At 39.6% G+C, this 21,134-nt stretch overlaps 1 protein-coding gene and 1 non-coding gene across 5 annotated transcripts; both read right to left on the reverse strand.

Moving 5' to 3' along the window:
• Window positions 1-1,542: 1,542 nt before the first annotated feature.
• trnap-cgg (transfer RNA proline (anticodon CGG)) lies at window positions 1,543-1,614 on the reverse strand. The gene has a single exon. It is a non-coding gene; the product is annotated as a tRNA-Pro (tRNA).
• Window positions 1,615-1,783: 169 nt separating this feature from the next.
• Window positions 1,784-20,111, reverse strand: dyrk1ab (dual-specificity tyrosine-(Y)-phosphorylation regulated kinase 1A, b). Of its 4 annotated transcripts, none has more exons than XM_088345036.1 (12): window positions 19,327-20,111; window positions 18,069-18,130; window positions 15,364-15,560; window positions 13,951-14,043; window positions 13,669-13,857; window positions 13,373-13,520; window positions 12,949-13,235; window positions 12,735-12,881; window positions 11,610-11,750; window positions 11,226-11,529; window positions 11,028-11,152; window positions 1,784-8,428 (listed from the first exon to the last, which is right to left on the reverse strand). In XM_088345036.1, the coding sequence occupies exons 2-12, from the start codon at window positions 18,094-18,096 to the stop codon at window positions 7,841-7,843; spliced, it is 2,247 nt and encodes a 748-aa protein (XP_088201162.1). In that variant the 5' UTR covers window positions 18,097-18,130; window positions 19,327-20,111; the 3' UTR covers window positions 1,784-7,840. The 4 variants fall into 4 exon arrangements, with proteins under 4 accessions (XP_088201162.1, XP_088201163.1, XP_088201164.1 ...); XM_088345037.1 differs by lacking the exon at window positions 19,327-20,111 and adding an exon at window positions 18,709-18,815; XM_088345038.1 differs by lacking the exon at window positions 18,069-18,130.
• Between the last annotated feature and the right edge of the window lie 1,023 nt (window positions 20,112-21,134).

Consider the following 21,134-nt stretch of genomic DNA (forward strand, 5'->3'; position numbering starts at 1 on the left):
TGCTGGCTGAGGTGGAAGGCTGGTCCAGCAGTGAAGAGGAGGAACAGAGACCCCTGTCTTAGTGGGGACGTGGCATAAGACCACCGTTATCAATTTTGTTGGTATTTATTGGAGGTCCCACGAAATCTAGTTAAGAACACTCTCGGAGCCCTAAAATACAACTGTGTAAATGGATTCAGCAATTTCGCAGCCTATAAGAGTAAGAGAGAGAAAGAGAGAAAGAGAAAGAGGGAGGGAGAGAGGGAGCTAGAAATAGAGAGAGAGAGAGATAGAGAGAGAGAGACAGAGCGAGAGGGAGAGGGAGAGAGAGAGAGAGAGAAAGAGAGAGATGAAAAGTCAAGTCAAGTCATGTTTATTTGTATAGCCCTTGATCACAAGGAGTCTCAAAGGGCTGCACAGACCACAGATTATTGCAAACCACAGACTATTTAATAGTCACTATTATGACACCATCCCCTGATTTAATACCTACGTGAGGGCAAGGAAAAACTCAAAAACCTCAATTTAAAGAAAACATTGAGAAGGGACCACACATGAACACACACACACTCACACCCACACACTCACACACACGCAGAAAAGTCAGGATTTATAAATAGGTTTAGATTTTTTTATCTTCATTATGTTTCATCTTTATAAGTTATACATTGGAAGTGCATAGGGAGAAGGAACGTTTAAAAGTATACCTATCATCACTTCCTATTTGAAAAAAACTTTCAGTATGCAAACAATTCGGTGTTTGAACACCAATCCTGATCGGTTTGTAGTCAAGTACCTAGATATCAGTGCATTATTTACTTGCCCCTGCATATTATTTCTTCACTTTTGTTTTGAAAATATGTTCCTGCTAATGTAATTCAAAAGTACATATGGACTATTATTAAGGCCAGTCTACAAGCACTACTTTAAACATATTTGGGTTATGGTTTGTGAGTAGGGAAAAAAAGAGCAGATTTAATATTCTCATTGTACAGTTCACTTAATGTTTTTATCAAGCACTGTGAGTGTCAATTTATTACCTGAAAAGTGCCTTAACAATACATTTTGATGTGATTATTTAAACATTTTTTTAATCTTGTATTTCTCATGTGTGTATTTTATTATTATCCCAGAGTGCCATGTCGAATCTCGTAAACGATTTTCCTCAAAATGGGGTTTTTAAGGGTTATTGTTCTATCTTCGTTATTCATTATACGTTGTCGGTCAGTTCATAATACGCTACAAAGCCTAGGAGCCGGGACACTTGCTCTCAGCCAAAAGGCCAAGCTAAGGTCCTAGCCCTAAAGCCTTGGTCTCATAAAGCCTAGGAGCCGGGACTCTTACTCTCAGCCAAAATGATTATAATTACGGTCAACCAAGTGACAAAGAGCTATTCACGTAATTCGTTTTATGGACGTTCAGGGTGCATAATCTACGTCATACCAAAGCATTAATAAGTCACAAAGTTGTCTGAAAGGGAAACGTGTTACGGTTTTGTTGCTAAAAGCTTTTAAGATGATGTCCTTTAGAAAACAATATGACGTGGAAACAAGAAAACGTAAAGGGCTCGTCCGGGATTTGAACCCGGGACCTCTCGCACCCGAAGCGAGAATCATACCCCTAGACCAACGAGCCGAGTCGCAATAAATGGCGGACGTAATGTCTTTTTAAATAATCCAGTTCCGACAACCGCCATATACGTGGAGAAATGAAGGACACTGTAGGTAAAATCGCTTGAAGTAGCAGGGGAATGACGAAAGTGATCACGTCAGAAAAACGAGACTCAAAAAAGACACGCAGAACATTTCAATTAACTTCTTTTTATATATCATACATAAGACTGTCTTATATAATACAAAGGGCATTGTCATAAACACAGCAAAGTCTTGACTAGATCTTACAATCTGTGGATACATGGACTTATCCTTTCCCTCCATGCTGCTCAATTCTATAGTGCATGTTGCATGTACAAAAAATGAGTGGAAAAAAACGTGAAGTATAAAATGAAAAAGGGAAGAAAAACAAAATCCAAATTAAATTACTTTCACTTCTGCTGGGTGTTCAGATATGTCAACAAGAATGTTTTGTGTTAAGCCACAAACGGAACAGGCGTGTGAAATATGGAATCTCATTTATATATATATATATATATATATATATATATATATGTTTTAAACTCACAATGTGCTTCTCATAGAACCAAAAATGTAAGGTTTGTGATGTACATGCACTTACAATATACCCTGTGAAAATTATTAAGGTTTGAAGATCTAGCGTTTCCCTGTTTGATTCAAACCCTACCTCATAGTGTTGTCCTGATGCAGTCAAGTTTATTTTATTTTTATTTCTTATTTTTGCCACTAGAAATAACAAGGAGTCCCTGCCCCAAAAATGGATACCGCCCAATTTTTGACAAAAACGTAATCAACATACCAGCAGGAGCAAGGTAGTGAGTTCTATACTTCCTTTATTAAAAAAATATAAATATATACATAAATTCTATTTCGACTATTAAAAAGGGGTGTAGGGGGGGCTGCATTTCATGACAACTGCTCTAGATAAGAGGTCAATCAGCATGATTGCGGAATATAGGCGCACACTTACAAGTCACTGCAGTCAATTTTTTTTTTGTCTTTTTCCCTTTTTTTTTTTGGAATGTTTAGTACCAGGATACGCCAGCGATCAAAAGGGAACTGACGTTTTTGTGAAAGATCTCAAATTTGGCGAGGGTGTGAAGAAAAAAATGATTGCAAACTTGCAATTGACCTTGACATCCAGGTAACCCCCCCCCCCCCCCAACCTCAGTATAGGTAGCTTTACATTGGGTGTTTAATGGGAGAGTGATCTTTAGATAATGTTTAGTTCTTTTTGAAAATGGCGTATTCGCGAATGGGTTTTTACGGAAAATGACCGCATGGGATGATTTTTGTTTGAATATGTGAGGCCTTTTTGCCTGTTTTGACAGGAAAGCCGCAGGCAGGTTGCCTTCCTGGGCAGGGTGTCTCCACTCTACACAGGTCGAAATGAGAAAACGCAAAGAAAGCAAGCACTTGGAAATCCCTGATGTAAAAAAACAGAAACAGAAGAATGAAAAGAAACAAAAAATAGGGTATTTGTTATATTTAGGGAGAGTATCCAAATTGAAAATTTTGATGAGTGAAGGCCTGAATAAGGTGTGAAACCATGACGCATCTTGTGAAGTGTCGGCTCTTTTCCCAGGGCCATCACGACCCTAAACGAGCGCACACAATTGTGAAAACATGCCTTCAGACTAATTTTGTTTTTTTTTTCTTTTCTTTTTTTAAAAATGAACACATTGTGCTGCAGATAAAGGGCCCCGTTTTCAGACTGTCTGCGAATATCAACCAACTCGCGCAACAGAAAAGATTAGTGTTTTCTGGATATAAAAGGAACTGGGTTGTAAGGAGCACCTGCAAAAATATTATTTGGGAAATATTTCTTCATATATAAGAAACTACTGTAAAATACATATTTGGGGAGTTTTGTTCCTGCTCAATGATATTGTACTTCTTTACAGTGCACGATTCTATAATTAGAATTTAGGCCCTTCTCTAAGCACTATGTTTTAATAATTTGTTAGCCATTTATCCTGACAGTCTATCCTTTTCCCCCTTTAACTCTTTACAACATGATTACCCTCGAGTGCCACGTCTAATCTTGTTGCATACAATGTTTCACAATTAAGGACAAATTCAGATAGATCGGCCATTTATAAGAGGTGCCCCAAGGCCAATTTGTAACCAATCAAAACTGTGCTTTTAAAAGGATGATTATTTTTTCTCAAAAAGTGCTTTTAAAATATGGGTTCAAAAGACTCATATAGGGTGTACAACATGAATGTCAAATATATATGATCCGTGGATTATTTAATTTAACCTGACACAAATTTTTGAGTATGTCAAAAAAGGGCCCCTAGTTTTTTTCTACCAAGTTTCTTTAAATAAATGCAAACCAAATGTTCCCTCTGACCGCTAGAGGTAAGTATAGGATATACTCTTATCTTGGGGAGGCCAAGCCTAGCAGTTTGATCTGATGTAGTCTAGCACTGCTAAACTTTTTATGATTATTCCTTTTTATTAATTTCAAAACCAGTATGTGTTCATAGCTTCGCCTTGAGTTTGTAAAGTGTGGTAAGTTGGGTCAGGTGTAAAACTGCCTTCCCTCAACTGTTCAATAAACCAGTTGACACATTTAATGCCTTAATACTTTTTCCCCAATGTTTGTGAATGAATGTGTTATGCTGAGAAAGTATCACGTCATGTGTGATTATAATATGTAGGGTAGGCTACTAAAGTAAGCTGAATCATAAACAGTTATCATGAAAAAAAAGGTACAAATTGAGTTTAAATTTTACTGACGTGCAGTGCCTGACAACAAAGTCTGGACCCGACCTCAGAGCCAAACAGTTTTAAGTCACTGGAATAAATCATTGCAAAAATAAAAGTATGTCACGTTTTAGTGGTAAACTGTGTTTTAGTTTTTGTTCCAACTCTGTTTCAGATGTTATTTGGGCCGAGCCAAGAGTTGAAGTTAAAAGTGTGGCTTCTGCGAATGAAACAAAGAAAGCAATAGAGGTCGGGCCCATTGGCCTTCATGGAAACCTTGGACCTTTCTCAAAACAAGAACACCTCAACTGACTCGGCACTTCCCTCAGGAAGGGCAGCTGCTTTTACATCACCTACTGGGGGTTCAGATGGCCCAAGGACCAGACGAATGGTCACTTTCCTCTAACCAACCTATTAGACTATTGTACCAAAATGGCTTTGGGGCACCCTATTAGTTTGTCGGATCAATGCGGAACTTCACGGGAAGGGTTGTCTCATGGTTTCACACCACACTCAAGCCATCACTGAAGAAAAAAAAAAGTACAAATATAAGGACCACCCTGGAGGATACGCATGTGCCTAGGCGAGAACATGGAGATGGCGAGCTTCCCTTTGAACAAGACAACAATCAAGGGGATATACCCGTCGCCAATGACAACAGACCATTCAACACAATCATCTAAGTTGACCAAAAAGTATGACAGGCAGCAAAAACCCTTTGAAATAGTATGTAAGATGGGGCAAAAGAACAAAAGAAACCTCAACTTGAACTTAAAGAACAGAAATCGAACACACTAGTCTCCTTTGTTTTTGTATTTTTAAAACATTTTTCTAAACCACCATCAGTTTGCTACTCCGGAGCCTGCAGAGTAACTACCAGATTCTCTAAACATAGCGATATTTAAAAAAAAATCTTTAAAGACTCCCAAAATAATCTACCAATTACCGTAAATTCCAGACTACAGAGGCACCTGATTAAAAGCCAAATCCGCAAATTTAAGGAAGAAACTAACGTATCTTAAACTGCAGGCTTAAAAGGCCACAAAAATGAACTCGTACACGTCCATTTTCTATACCAGTATTAACACACATTTGCAGTGCCGCGATTAAGACACGGCAGAAATCGAGGACCCAATGGAGTCAGATCCCGATATTGGCATAATCAGTGGGAAAAAGTCTAGTAAGGAAAAGTAGCACACGGTGGGAGTAATTATGACTCCTTTCGCTAGCCAAATGCCTTGTCATTTGATTAGTAATGCGTATGAATGGATGAAGAAAAATTCACACTGTCCCTATAGAGTAAGATCACAATCTTGTCTGAATCAGTGGGGAAACGTCTAGAAAAGTGACCCATTGTGCAGAAATTAAGACACTCGTTTGTGGACTGTGTCAACATCTGTCAATCTCAATAAGACCCACTTGCAAATGTTTCATTTTTTAAGTGTGCTCTATAGCCTGGAAAATATGGTGATTAAATGGAATAACCTATAGTCAAGAGTGCAAAATAGAAATTTGTAAAAAAAAAAAAACTCAAAATAGTTTACGGACTTAAATTAAAACTCTGATTACCGTAGGATTTAGTCGCATGATCACTAGTATGGTCTTAAGCTGTCACGTCCCTTGCGCACTTGATAAAGTGATTGAGGAGACCAATTATTAATACTACGACATGAAAAAAAAACTAAGTAAGGCTTTTACATTTTTGGCAGTAAAGTACACAGTTTTGTTTTGAGAATGTTTTTATCACAGTCATACGTATATGTTGATGACAATTTAATTAATATTGACTGCAGCACTAGTTTATTAAGATTTTCAGCTGTGGACACAGTCCGCAAACGGGTGTCTTTATTGAGACACAATGTGCTACTTTTTTCCCTAGACATTTCACCACCAATTCTGCTAAGATCGCTATCTTACTCCATAAAGACTTTGACATTCAGAGCACTGGGCAGAAATCAAATTGAGTCATTATCCGCCTTGATACTTCGTCTTATTTAATAGTCGGATTCCCTGGTCAGCATCAGTTCTAGGCCAGCTACTAGGCGCTGTGCCAAGATCCGCAGGAAACACCCGGTAAATAAAGAAGAGTGAGCCACATTGTATTGTAAACTACCGTGTTTAAAAAAGGAAGCGGCTTGTAGTCCGGAATTCACATTAATAAGTAAACAGGTTTTGGTAAACGGTGGCAAACGAATGTGGCCAGAGTGTACACAAGAATAGCCTGAACAACGCTCTCCAGTTTTGCTAACGTAATATATGTATATTTATATATATATATATATTGCAGCTGTTGGCGACGACGCTCCGATAAGCTGGCGCCAAGGTGTGGTGAACTGCTACATTATTGGTTACAGACACCTAATATGCTATAAAACAACTGCTTTGGTATAAAAACATATCCAAAGGGAAAATAAATTCTTGTAAAATTCACAGCATAATTTGAGGACAAAAAAAGGCAGTCACTTAACTCGTTTTTTTTCTTCTGTTTTTTTTTGGGATGGAGAGACTTGTGCAGGTGGTTCTGATGAGGAACTACATGCAAAACAAAGCAAACAAAATGAAAAAAATAAAAAGGGTCGACTCTGGGATAAGTTCTTTCCACTGCAAAAAGCCTTAACCGGTGACTAAGAATTACTTTTTTTCAAGGAAGTCATGTTTTGGAGGTTGTTGTGTACAATAAGACCCTGTTATGTAGGGCCCCTGCTGAAGAAATCTTTGTGGAGAAAGGCCTCAAATTACCATTCTTATTTACCTTTTTTTCTTCTAAAATGTTTTCAAGAAATAAGGGCTGTCTGGAGAGAAAAATAGAAAAAGCCATCTTGATTCAAAATGATAATGTCCAGCTCCATCCCCAGTCCAAGTCCATGAGTCATAAGGCCAAAAGGTTATTTCAAAACCAGCCACCGACTGTATTCCTTCCACTGCTGTTTTTTTACAGGCCCCGGGGATGAGGGGTTCCTCAGACCCACGCGCCGTCTAGATCCGCCCGTATTTGCCTGTGCCCGGCCAGCACGCGCTCATAGGGAACTCCGCTGTCATTTCGGGTTTAACGACAAGAAATATCACCGCAAAAAACGCCCACCCTCTCGGTCAAGCTACAGGATTTACAAGCAGCTTCTTTGTGTGACATTTTGCTTAAGGTGAGGGGCAAAAAAACAAGCAATCGGTGGAACTGTTATGTCAGGCAAGCCCTAAACTTTGCTGTGAAATGCTCCTTTTTGCCACATAATACCAAACGGCAGTGAAATGGTAAGATGGATGTCTCAATCTCACTACGCTTCTTCCGCAGTATTACGCTGTGCCTAATGGTCACAAAAAAAACGGATGACAATTACATATATATTTCTTCTTCTTAACAAAGGCTTTTTTTCTCTTTAGTAGCGGTTCAGTGATATCTCCCTTCTGACGTGAGCAGCTTGATTCTCAACACACCTTGTAGTAAAAAACACCACCTTAAAAATGACGCACGGGAGGGAAGGAGGAGGAGAGAACACACAGCCAAAAAGTCAGCGCAGTCACGAGCTGGCCATGGAACTCTGCTGCACACACACTCCAGTCATTGGAGATTCTTCCCGGTCCATGCCTTGCCTCATGCTAATGTGGCCTTCGGCTAGGTAGTGGCCAGGCCCCGTGTTCGTGCCCATGGAGAAAGCGGGATGCGCCGCCATGCCCGTCTCCTGCCGTGGGTTCGAGAAGGCACCTAGCCCCATGCTCAGCCCGCCGTTCTGGCCAAAGTCGAGCGCTCCAGCAGGCAAATGGCGAAGCTGGTAGGCCTGGTTGCCGTGGTTCCCGGTGGAAGAGGAAGATGTGGAGGAAGAGGAGGCAGAGGAAGACAGGGAGGTCATGGACAGATGACCGTGGACCACCTCCATGGAGTCTTGGGTGGACGAGCTGTGTGTCGGGGAGGTGTAGTGGCGCGGGCGCGGCCGCGTGGCCATCATGGGCCCGTGGTGGTGATGAGCGTGGGAATGGGGGTGCAGGGCCTTGGGGTGCTGAGGAGGAACATGGAAGGTGGTTTCCTGGACTGGGTGGGTCTCGCCCGTGACAGACTCCGGTACCACGCCACCTCCCCACACGAGCGGAGGCGGGTAAGGCTGTCGAGCCTGCTGGTGGAGACAAAGATTGTGAGCGTTAGGTCAAAATCAGCTGGGGAAAAAAAGTGCCATCATGGTTTCTGCCCAGGTCAATTCATATATATTTATTTGTATAGCTCTTAAAAGACAAAAAGTCTCAAAGGGCTGCATAGACCAAAATTACAACATCCCCCAATCTAAAACCTATACGAGGGCAAGAAAAAAAAAAAAAAGTAAAACCCCATGCATGGGGAAAATTATGAACCCTTGAGAAAGGGCACATGAGGTAAACCCCTTACAGGCTGCAATGGATGTTGCAAGACCATGCACAGTCATCAACATTAAATATAGGTAATAACAGAATATCGAGTTGACAGCTTCCTGCCCCCAAATGTGGACCAATGCAGCAGACTCTAGATCGGGGGGTCTCCAACTTTTTTGAGGACGAGAGCCACTACAAGTGCACGGAGTAAACCAAAGGGTCAAATTATTATTATTATTGTTTCGGAAGTGCGTTAATTTAATTTTCTATCTTACTGATATTTTACGTCAGAACTGATTTTTAATGATTGATAATTATTCAGAATGATTCAACCAGGTAGGAAACAAAATATTTTGTTTACCTTTCCAAATGTTTCAATTACAAATGCTCAAAAGGAAACAATAAAAAGACAAATTTGACGACATTGTCATTCGTTTGTTTGCCTGTTAGTGGGATGGCTGGCATCGCAAGCTCTTCACCAGTTTACTGTGATCTGGAGAGTAAATTGACCTTGTTCACCTTTCAGCTGGACGTTGGAAAAAGTGGCGAGGGTACCGCTGCCATTCTTTTCATCTTTAAGTATGGTGTTGGTAATGATCACCATTGCTTCTTTAAGACCCTCACTGTCTGAAAATGCCTTCTTCTTTATCAAAAATTGTGTGGCTCTAAAAATGCAACCAAAGCCTCTTTGAGTTTTGTACCCGCCTTGTAAAAAAAGACTGCTGTTTGCCCAAAGTTGCCTTTGACTCGCGGGCCCTTAATGCCACGGCTACAGTACCGCCGCAAGACACACACAGTTTTCTTTCACATTAAAAACAAATAATTCTTCCTCCCATTCACTACGAAAATGAGAAGGTTTCTTCCTTTTTACCGCCATGTTTATGTATGTAGAAATCGATTTTGATTCCTTTGCGCCAGATTGAGGCTGAGATTTTCATGCGCACTCACCCCTGCCCCGTGTAACGTCAGAGTTTTCAGATTAGCGAACTCTGCTACTTTTTTTTAGGTTTATATTTTTCATAGTTTTTGTTTCTAATTTACATCACTGTAAAAAAAAATCGCAACATAATTGAATTACATTTTAGAAATTGATATTTCGTGATCAGGTCTGTTTTTAAAACAGGCCTGCGGGCACGTGATTTTCTCGCTGCGGGCGTCAGTTTGGCGACCCCTGCTCAACATGATGGAGTACAACATCAGATCCAAGTGCCAGTACAATGGATCCAGATGTATGTACCATGCAGCATCCAGGCTCATCCTTATGTGACGCCAAATTGTATGCAGAAGGTGTATGTAAACTGTGTCGAGAGTCAACATGGAAAAAACATGATGGCAAAATATGTCACTGTTTTCTACATCAATTTGTTTTTGTTGCTTTTACTTATTTGGTTAAATGCATGTAGACCAGTAGTCTCTAACTTGGTGCCCCTTAAGTACACCAGTGTAGCCCCCATACAGGTTCTGAAAACAGCTCACCAGTGACTGGTCTTTAGAATTCTGTATGAAATGTAATATCTTACTGACATGATGTTTTAGTGGTTAATTTTACTTCTAATAATTACAACATGTTAAAAACATAGTATGACATAGGTTGTCATTTTAGAAATGTGCCCATCAATAACAAAAAGTAGCTCTCAGGTTAAAAAATGTTTGTAACCCCTGATGTAGACTACTAGTCAGCCTAAATAGTGTTATCAAAGTTCAAAGCTATGAATCAGAAGATTGATGTTGTAAGAGTTTGATAAAAGTGGCAAAAACTCTGAAGTTAACTTCCAAGTTAAAACTTTAAATAGTGATTTTATACATTTTCATGGTATTCATTTATTTTTTTCTGTAGAAAAATAACTGAGGAGGAGCCTAATGCAATCACCACGTCTGTAAACCCCAAAATCAATATTCAACTTACCGGTACTTTTTATTTTGTTATTACAGAGAAGTAGCAAATACTGTAACGTATAAAACCCAATAATGTTGACTGCAAAGAAATCAAACTGTTTTGGAAAATATAACCAATTAATTTTAGGGTCAGTCAGATCTCCCTTAATCATCACTTCACCCTTTTGCATGTCTAGCTTGTCAAAAACCTCATTTTCACACAAAAAACTTTGTTGTACATTTTTAAAACCTGCCTTAAAACTAAATATACTTTTATTTACATACAGCACTTAGTTTACACGGTTAGTGTTTTAAAAATATAATTGAGTTTATTTGGTCTAATTGTAATATCTGTGTGTTGGACATGTCTTCAGTGCTAGAGAGACAGTACTTTTATGAGAAAATAGCAACAACCACAAAAAACAACAATACAAAAAACTTAAAACTTATTTTAAATGTACGTCCAAAAATGGATGGAGAGTGCTGTGCGACCTGTGGGCAGAGGGTGTCTCCATCAATGGCTGGCATGGCACTGCCAAAATGTCCTCCACTGTGTAGGTGGTGATGGGTCGGGTCTGATCTCGCTCTCCCACTGGTGCTAGTTCCAGAGGAGCCTCCTAGAAGTATTCATCATTCAGGTTACTGCAGTCTCATTTCAATGCAATTCATCCCTTTGCTGTCGTCTAGTACCTGAACTTGAAGAGGTGCTGGAGGTGGTTCCTGAAGACTGGGACTGCTCCAAGGCAGGGCTGGTAGACACGCTGCTGCTCGTATTGGTCCCCTCGTCTGCCGTCTTCTTGAAGAAGCTGTGCTGCAGGGCATAGTAGGGCTGGATGCGGCTCTTGGGATCATAGTCCAGCATCCGCAAGATCAGGTCCTTGAACTTCAAATAGTCGGCGACCGCATGGCCGGACTCGCCGGCCCGCCGGCCGCCGGGACCCCCTGTCTCCACACCCAAGATAGAGTGGAGCTTCCGCGAAGCTGGAGGTTTATACTGTGGGGGCAAATTAACCAAACAGAGTAAGCAGCAAATTTATAATTGGCTTAAGAACATCAGTAAAGAGAGTTGCTTACCCTTTTGCCATCTTTGGTCTTTTTAACACTCCATGTACCATCTGAAAGCTTTTCAAAAAACTTCCTGGCTTTTGGGGCTAGGTCCATTATGTGATTAGGTGGGATGCCAAGAACCTCTACAATTTTGTTCATTTGGTCCACCTGAGGAGGTTATCACAAATATGATTAAAAAAATTACTGATAGAATAGTAGTTCCAGTAAGTTTATCATATTAAACATGTCAAATTATGGTTTCGTTTTTGTAAATAGAACTTGGTATCATGGCAGAACTACTACCCACATACAACTTAGCACAGAACAATAATGTTGTCTGCATTTATTTTCAAGCAAATATTAGGGAAACAATTACACTTCCAAACTGTGTGGTATCATTAGGCTAACTATTTCAATGATGAATGAGTGATCCACAAGAGCAAATCAAATGCGCTATCATGATGACGATTATGGCTACAACAAAATTTTAGTAAAGCAAAAGATTTAATTTTCAATTGATTTGTACACATTGTTTAAAGAATCACATAGCAGCAATAACACTATACATGACAATCCCTTGTTGACAAAACAATAACGAAATGGAAGCCACATTTCCACTCATCATTCAGTGACAAAAAGCAAACGTAAAAAGGGACACTGTAATATTTGACCACTAGGTATCGCTATATTGTGTAGTGCAACCAATGACACATGCGAAAAATTACAAATAAAAATACAAACTATGGAGACTCAACATGACCAAACAGCACTATTTTTCTTCTCATTTTTTTGCCCAGCTTGTCACAAGGTTTTTGTTTTTAGAGGTACAGGGGGCAGCAAGATCACATGTCAGTTCCATATAGTTGAGCCCCATTATGTAATATAAATACAAAATTATTTGACTATGAGTATTTAAAGTACATGTTTACATGATAATTAATGTATTTTTGCCCGTCATCCCAATGAATATGATTTGTTTTTTCATTTTCTTTTTATCACAAGGAATTGACATATAATACATATCCCTTTAAATTGTAACTTAAAAATAGATTAATTTGACATTCAAATAATCTTCGCATATCTTATATAGACCTCAGGGTAAAATATTGGTGTGCTTTCAAGATACTTTCTGGAAAAACGGCCTCCAAATACCTCATTAGCTCCACTGAAGAGAGGCTCTCCGGTATGCATCTCCACCAAAATGCAACCCAAGGACCACATGTCAATAGCCAGATCGTAGGGCATTCCCAGAAGCACCTCTGGGGAGCGGTAGAAGCGACTCTGGATATACTGGTATATCTACATAAAGAAAGACATTACATATGGACATTCCACACTCAAAATACAGCAATAGAGAATTGGGTACCCTTTGTCCCAGCTGACACGAGCTGCCAAAGTCCACTATTTTAATGGCACTCCTTTTGGGGTTACATAGGAGGATGTTTTCGGGCTTCAGGTCACAGTGGATGATGCTGAGCTCGGGCGTAGCCAGGAAGAGCAGCGCCGTGCATAGCTGCTGGGCGAACTTCCGGGTGAGGTTGAGAGAGACACCGCGGAAGTTTGTATTTCGGAGCAAGTCGTACAGGTTATATGAAAGCATCTCAAACACGAGGCAGAGGTGGTTCCGAAACATAAAGTGACGCTTCAGGTGAACTGTGGGGGGGGGGGGGGGGGGGAATGGGGGCCGGGGGGAAGATTTTTTTTTTACAGCCGGTTAGTCATGTCATGTAACAAGGTTTTTCTTTGTTGTGCAAATGAACAAATAACAAATAAAAAATAGTGTTAATTACCTATGTAGTATTTCATCTCAGTGTCATGTTTGTTCATAAGCTCTAGGAGGCGCACTTCAATCTGAGCTTGATTGAGGAAAGCTTTCTTGTTCTTGATTATCTTAATAGCAACCCATTCCTGCTCTGCTCGGTCGTATGCTTTCACAACCTAAAAAAAGGGACATTCAAACGGTCGGCTAAAGTTAGATTTCCACGACGACAGCCGGAAAAGTAAAAATAGCAGATGATTTACGGTGAGGGAACAAATACCCAATGGTAAATACTGTCCGCTCACGTGTTCCACTGCCGTTACCAACCTGTCCAAAAGATCCTTTTCCTATCAAGGAATCAATCTCATATCGGTCCATCCACTTCTCCCCATTCTTGACGATGTAGTCATAGTTATCATCGTCATAGCCATCATTGAAGACCTTCCTTTCTTTTTTGTGACTGGAGTCTTCGCCCTGACCCTGTTGGTGCCGCCGCTTCTTTTTTGCATAATACACCTAAACCAGTAAAAACAAAAGTAGGGATCAAAACAGTGTGAAAAAAGCACATACTGTTAATTTATGTTATCCTTTCCGAATGTTCTCACTGACCTCATTGATGTGTTTGTATGTTTTGATAAGGTCAATGGAGAGCTTCCTCAGGGGAGCTGAAGTTGGGTCACGAAAGCACTGGGGCATGTGCCTCTGAAGTGTCAAAAATGTTACATAACAAATGATGAATGACAAGGTTGTCCTCCCGTCAACAATTCAAACGCAAATGTTATCAAACAGCTTCTTAAAAGGTATTTCCAAAAGGATTTTTTTCCCAATTAGGCACAGAGCGTGTTATGCAAATATGCTAGAAAATATTCCGCGTGCCCAAGGACTCGAGAAGTTTAGTCCTAAAGTGGACCCATCGACTAGTTTCCTCTATAACTGTGACATCATTGTAGGAACACAACACTTTCAAATTAGCATATCACATTAACACAACATGTGAGGCAACTCCAAAACATGTAGAATACCGCTCATTTCTGATAAGAAGCAGGCGATTGTGGCTTTTCGTTTGTGTTTTTTGCTGCGTGTGTGGCGGTTGGTATAATTTTGTAACGCTAAATACCCATAATGCCGAGGGCTTTTATGTTTTGTTTGCTGGTGTGTTGTTTGGTCAGCTAGCCTGGAGTTAGGACCAGTTTTGCCGTGTCCCTTGGTTTCAGGGTTCAACCTCTTCATGGTCAAAATCGAGCACTTTTGTAAGGACCTTCAAAGGCAATATTTCATATGACATTGCTGTCCAAACTAATGCCCCCACGAGGGATCAAATAAAATGGCAAAGTGAAGCGACCAGAGAGACTTGTTGTGAAACATGGCAACTATTTCAAACATTTACAAGGGCTTCGCCCAAAAATTCAAGACCTTTTCAATTCTTGAAAACACAACATTAAAATTCAAGCATTCTATAAGAAGCACCCATACAAACCCCGTTTATTCCCAGCTGCCTTTGCGTTTGTCGCTATAGCTGCTTTTTGTTGTACGTTCTTAGGTTGGCTTGGCTGCATCTTTTTGGTTGGCAAGCCTTACGCTCCCCCCTCTGAGGCTGTGGCCGCCTTTTGTTAATTGGTCCTGATTAGCTCACAGTGTGTTAGTTATGCCAGTTTGCCTCTTTTTTTGGCCTTTCAAACTTTTTTGTACCATTTCCGTACCAACCCGCTACACAAAGACCAGGCTTTATCCACAAAAATGACCAAAACTTGGCTTAAAACACTTGTAACCTCTTAGACTAAATAACAGTAAAACCATATGGCAAACTGGCTGGTTAGAGTTCTGGGGTTCCTCAGATGATGTCACAGCTCCGGATAAGAAAAGACAAGACATGGTGTCTTCAAAATGCACTAACTCTGAAAATAATTGGAATATACCAATGAAATTCATATAGATATTATACAAAAACCATGGACTATTTCCTCACATTTTGCATGTTTAAGAATTTGGGAATACCTTTAAGTGTGGGATGTGTCCATGTACCTGATTGGCAGTGAGCTGTGTCGTCTGGTCGCTGTACGGTAAGACCGTAACAGATTGGTCAGTACTCGGCTGGTGGCGCTCACTGTACTGCTGGTGCGTATGGGGCATTGGAGCAGCCATCTGAAGACCAGCAGTGTGTAAAGAAAAAGAGGGCGCAAGCCGGACAGACGAAGGTTTGCATGCTGAAGTCTCTCCTCCTGCAAGACATAAGCAGCTTGCCTTGAGTCACAGCGCCGCCAAGATATACGACCAAAACAAAAGGGGCTAATCATTACAATGTGTCATCATATTGCAGAGAGGTAGTTTACTTTTTATAAACAATACACCGAACAATGTGCCCTGAAAATAAGAAAACAACAACTAATTATGTTATACAACTGGTAATAAAAATGCTTGCGATTGCTAAATGTGCAAAAATAAATCAATGCCAATCAATGTTTACACATCTCATAAAATTACTTGCTTGTTGCCACATTAACTGTCAATCAAAAAAGGGCAAAGTACTGAATGTATCAATGACGAAGAAAATGGAACCAACCACGGAGGACGCACTAATTCTTATTTTTTATTTCTTATTTAGTTTTTGTAATTTTATTGACACGACTCAATACAGCAGCTATGATTGCATGCAATTAGAACTCAAGGTAGAATTAGAATTTTATTTATTGTCATTGACTATGATGCAGTGTGTACAGGTGTAAAAAAACAAACAAATTTAGATTGTAGTAATAATGTTTTGTTCCACTGGCAGATGCTTTATGCCTAATTTAAATGTATTTTTGCTGTTCTCTAGCGGACCCAAATAATAATAAAGGTTCAATACAAAAAAATCCCAAATGACAACAAAATGATCAGGCGAATAACTTAATTATTTTGTTTTCTTTAATAAACTACTCTTCTCATGAGACAGTACAGGAAAATATAACCAATAACTTATTTTGTTTGCTAAAGCTATTTTAAGAGACAGTGTGTAATACTTGACCACTAGATGCCATTGTATTGCGTAGTGCAACTGGAAAGAAATGCTACAAACAAAAGGAAGATCGCAAACTACAAAGACTCAAACATACCATAACAGAATATTTTTTTCTTATAATTTTCTTTGCAGAGCCTTTTGTTAAAAAGTCAAAAAAAACTTGCTCTGCCTGGCATAAAATATTTGCGCATTCTAAATATGTATTTTTTTAGAAAACGCACATATCATAGTAAAGTCTGAAAAACTGGCTAAATATAATAAAATCCCAATTTACAGCTAAGTCAGACCAGTAAAGGGATTAATGATTTTTGTTTTTATCATTGATAGTACAGGAAAATATAGTCAATAACGTATTTTGTTTGAGGAAAAATATATATATACATATATCAAATGTAAAAAGGGAAAAAAAAAAAACAGAAAAAAACCTTGCGCATTATTTAGCTCAACTCGTTTTCAATCTTTTTTTCCCTGATGTTACAACGTAGTAAAATGTGTTTTTGTTCCATAGGCAGATACTTTTTACTTGTTTTAAATATTTTTTTGTTGCTAGGGTTAGAAAAAAAAAGATAAGTTACATAGTATAACTTGAGAAAAAGTTCAAAATGTAATACAATCACAAATTACAGAAAAGGGATTACTCTGATGGGACGTGTAACTAACTAGATTTAATAAAGTAAAAAAAAAAAACTTGATTTCCATTATTCAAAGAAATCTAATTTTTACACATCTGATAACATAATCTGTTAATGCAACATTAGTGCAAAATAGCAGTGGGAAAATGCTTCCGTAATTGTGTTACATTGTGTTAAAGGAATGCAAATACGTGATTGAATAAACTCATTGATTCCAAAAGTATTTTGTGATAAAGAAAAAGGGGCAACAACAGCAGGCTTCCGTGAAAAGAGGTGAAAAGAGCCTGGAATACTGTACAGTGATTCATCCTTCATTTTAAGGCAAGGGGAACGAGCTAAAAAAAAAAAAGAAAAAAAGAAAAAAGAAATAGCATGTTGAGCTATGAGCATCTCTCAGCACAGCACACATTTCACCAGCGCTACACAGTAACCACTATTCAGAATCCCAGCAACAGCGCCTAATTAGCATAGCCTATCACCACAGAGATACAGCGTGATTTGGCAAGCCCATCAACGCGCAGGCCAATCACAAGGCGGTATGCAAATAGCCTACTTTTGTTGCCAGGGCAGAGCGGCTCCCATTTTCCAATGAGAAAACAAGAAATAAACAAGAAATCGAATTGAACTTTGGCACACTTCGACGCAGCGTTCGACTAAAGAGGGCTGACGACGAAATCGCTGCGCGGCCCGGCCTGAAAAAGCTCCGATCTCTCGGAGAACGAAAGAAAGCCAGGGCGGCCGCTTGACAGAGAGGAAGGCGGCGAGGCGAGAGCGCGCAAGCAGGCAGGCGAAGGAGAGGCGAAGGCTGTATTTAAAGGCACACACAAGGTGTAACACAAGACGCCTTCTGCCGCGCGTATAAATACATACATGACGCGATACGAGCAGTTTTAAAACGGCGCCCGTTAACATTTATCAGCAATACTTTTGACACTCAAGTGTTATATTTACCCAGTTTTCAAAATACATCTTTCTTGTAAGGCTCAAGATTTGCAGATAAGCACAGAGACAGAAGAGGGGAGCAAACTTTACCCGCTTTCCATTCGAGGAGGAGAGGATGTAAAGAGATTGCATAAACATACACAACAACCGCTAACCTGGATGCATCTTGTGCAAAAATGTCATATCATCCTGGCAGGAGAGTCCAGCAGACAATCAACTAGGAATAAAAGCACAGTATGATCACTACTTCTTCAATTCTTAAACAAGAGTTCCTTATAAGAATTGTAGGTGTTTTGCGGACTCCCATTGACGTATGGATCATAGGATATTGAGAACAAACTTTAAAACGTCTACTTTTAAGGAAGTGCATTTAAACTTAAGTTTGCAAAGTAGATTTCATGCAAAAATCTAATTTGTTCAGGAGTATCATTCAAAATTAAAAAATACAGATTGTTTCGCAAGTATAAAAACATTTCTGGCAAAAAAATGAACCACTTATAAGTTCTGCAGCACTCGCCTTTTTAATAATATTTTACAGTTGAGGGGGTATGAGTATATTGTTCAAGACTGGCTGCATCTGGATAGCTCAGCAACCAAGAAGGAGGCCTTGAAGGTGTACAAAATAACGACAGCTAGCTTACTATATATACACAAATTTACTAGTGGCTGTATCGGGGCTCTCTGTAATAACCCCATATGACTACATTTCAAATCCTAAATCAGCCCTTAAATATCCATTATGTATAGGTGAAAAGGGAACGCAGCTGTGACTGCTGGTTATAGCGGTGTACTTACAGACGAAGGGGCAGATTTCATCATGGCTGGAAATTATTACCACGCATATTCGGTGCTATTCCAGTCCGCTGTAAACGGATATTGTCCTTCCGATGGGTTTTGTTTCTCGATCCCATGCGATCCATCCATCCAGAGGTGGAGAGGAAGGCTTTAGCTAGTGACGCCGTGCTCGATTGAGCCAGCGGGTTGCTGGGGCCCACTCAGCTGGTTCGTCAACAAGTCAACGTTAACCATTAGCCAAGGGCTTCGTTGAATTAGCTCTTTGGCATGTCCAATATTCTATATATGCGATTATTCTTTTCTATTCATTGGCAATCGAATCGATTTTTTTGTATTAAAGGGTAATCAAGCTCGATCGCACAATGACACTGTAATACCGCAGGGTTAATGTTGGCGGTATAAGCAAGACTCTCCAAATAGCCGCCCCCTCTCTCGCTTTTTTTTAGAACCAGATCCAAATGAAAACTAGTCCTCATTTAACACTTCGACTTTCAGTGTCGGAAATAGGTTAGCTAGCTAAAGCTACTATCCATCGCTCAATCATCGATTTTGATTTTGACCACAATCCACAACGCTGCATGTGGTTTACAAAGGCAAATTTAATGTGATAAAACTCACCTCTGATGGCACGATCTTCATTTAAAGTCCAAGAACCTGTATGATGAGGAAACTTATCCAGCTTGAGATTTCTCCCCTCCCTTTGCACGGTTAGCGAGGAACGATCACGTTAAATCCGATCCGGCGTCCGTCTACCGACGGGCAGCTACGAACAATTATTTGTCAGCCATCCTCAATAAATTATCCGTCTCGAACTGGTAGATCGTGGGGAACGTAACCATCAGCTGACGGCTAGCAACATGCTAACGTTGACTAAGTTAGTAGCTAGGCTTAGCGAACGAGGCTAGCGCTAGTTGACAAAATGAACGCAGCTAACGTTAGCAAGCTAGCCCCGAGCTAACAATCGTTAGCCGCCGCCGCTAAATAAACGCTACGTCAAAGCGTTTTTTTCCCGCAGTCTTTTGTCAAATTCACCTCGACCTCCTCGAAAGGCGAGGCGGCGACGGTGGATTCGGTGTGTTCCGAAGCCCAAACAGACACTGCGTACTCCGCTATATTCGGCTCGGGGAAATTTTGTGTCAATTTTCACAAAATGGCGCGCGGTCCAAACCTGCGCAGTGAACCGGCCCGGTGGAGCACAGACGCGGACAACCCGACTTTCGCCGCGGCGCCGCCTGAGAATTTCTAACGTCTTAAAACGTCGGCCTCTTCAATATCTTCATCCGATCAATTAGACAAGTCTCGTTATCCGAAAACGTCATATGTACATCCACTGACAGCATTATTCCGGCGGGAAGGGAGAAACATTTGAAAAAAGACTGAAGCTGGAAGGGGGGGGGGAGAGAGAGAAAAAAAAGCCTCCTGACAAAATGGCGATGCGCTCGCTTGTTGCCATGGCAACTGTCAATCAAAAAAAGGGGCGAAGTACCCGGATGTGTCAATGACGAAGAAATGAACCAGCCAAAGAGGACGCACGCTCTTATTTTTATTTTGCTGAGTTAAACATGACATCATTAATATTTTTCTTTTTACCCTTTTTCATCTTTTACGTATTCCTAAGAACTTTTTGTTTCCTTGAAAATTGTGAAGTTTGTATAGTCGTTTGAGTGTTTCATGCCAATTGTGTTGAAAATTATGTTCAATAAAAAGCGTTTGCAAACTCTTATTTTAATTTTATTATTATTATTTGTTTTTAAATTATTGCTCAACACACTCAAAGCTGCGGCTGTGGTTACAAATAATTAGAACCAAAAATAGAATTAGAACTGTCTTTTTTTGTCATTGAGAACAACGTTGTGTGAACGATATACAAAACACACAAAAATATAAAAGGTAAAAAGTCTTATTGTTTCACTGCCCGACACTTTTTGCTCATTTTATTTATTATTTTTTGCTGTTTTTTTCCTAGAAAACCCAGATATTCATATTGTAAAACTTGAAACACATGTTAATACATATCAAATCCCAAACTACAGCAAAATATGGACTAGGTCAGACATGTAACTAGATTTGTTTTTCGTTTTTTTATACCAATCTGTTTGTGAGGTACAGGAAAACATAATATATTTTGTTTGATGAAGTTTTTAAAAGATTGCACTGGAAAAAAAAGTAAAATATCTTGCTCTCAATAAAAAAAGAAAACGTTAGAATGTAGGCAGATAATTTTTCCTCATTTTGACTTTTGTTTTTGCGAGAAAACGTAGACACTTTAGTAAAACGTGAATAACAGGTTAAAAATATAATAAAATCTGTAACATATATCCATATCAGTAGGGGGCAGCAAGTTATTATTATTATTTTTTTATATTAATCTGTTCATGAGGTAGTACATATAAATATATTAAATAAACTATTTTGTTTGATTTAGA

Source organism: Urocampus carinirostris, chromosome 10, assembly GCF_059441175.1.
Source record: "Urocampus carinirostris isolate Australia breed hairy pipefish chromosome 10, RoL_Ucar_1.0, whole genome shotgun sequence".
Classification (NCBI taxonomy): domain Eukaryota; kingdom Metazoa; phylum Chordata; class Actinopteri; order Syngnathiformes; family Syngnathidae; genus Urocampus; species Urocampus carinirostris.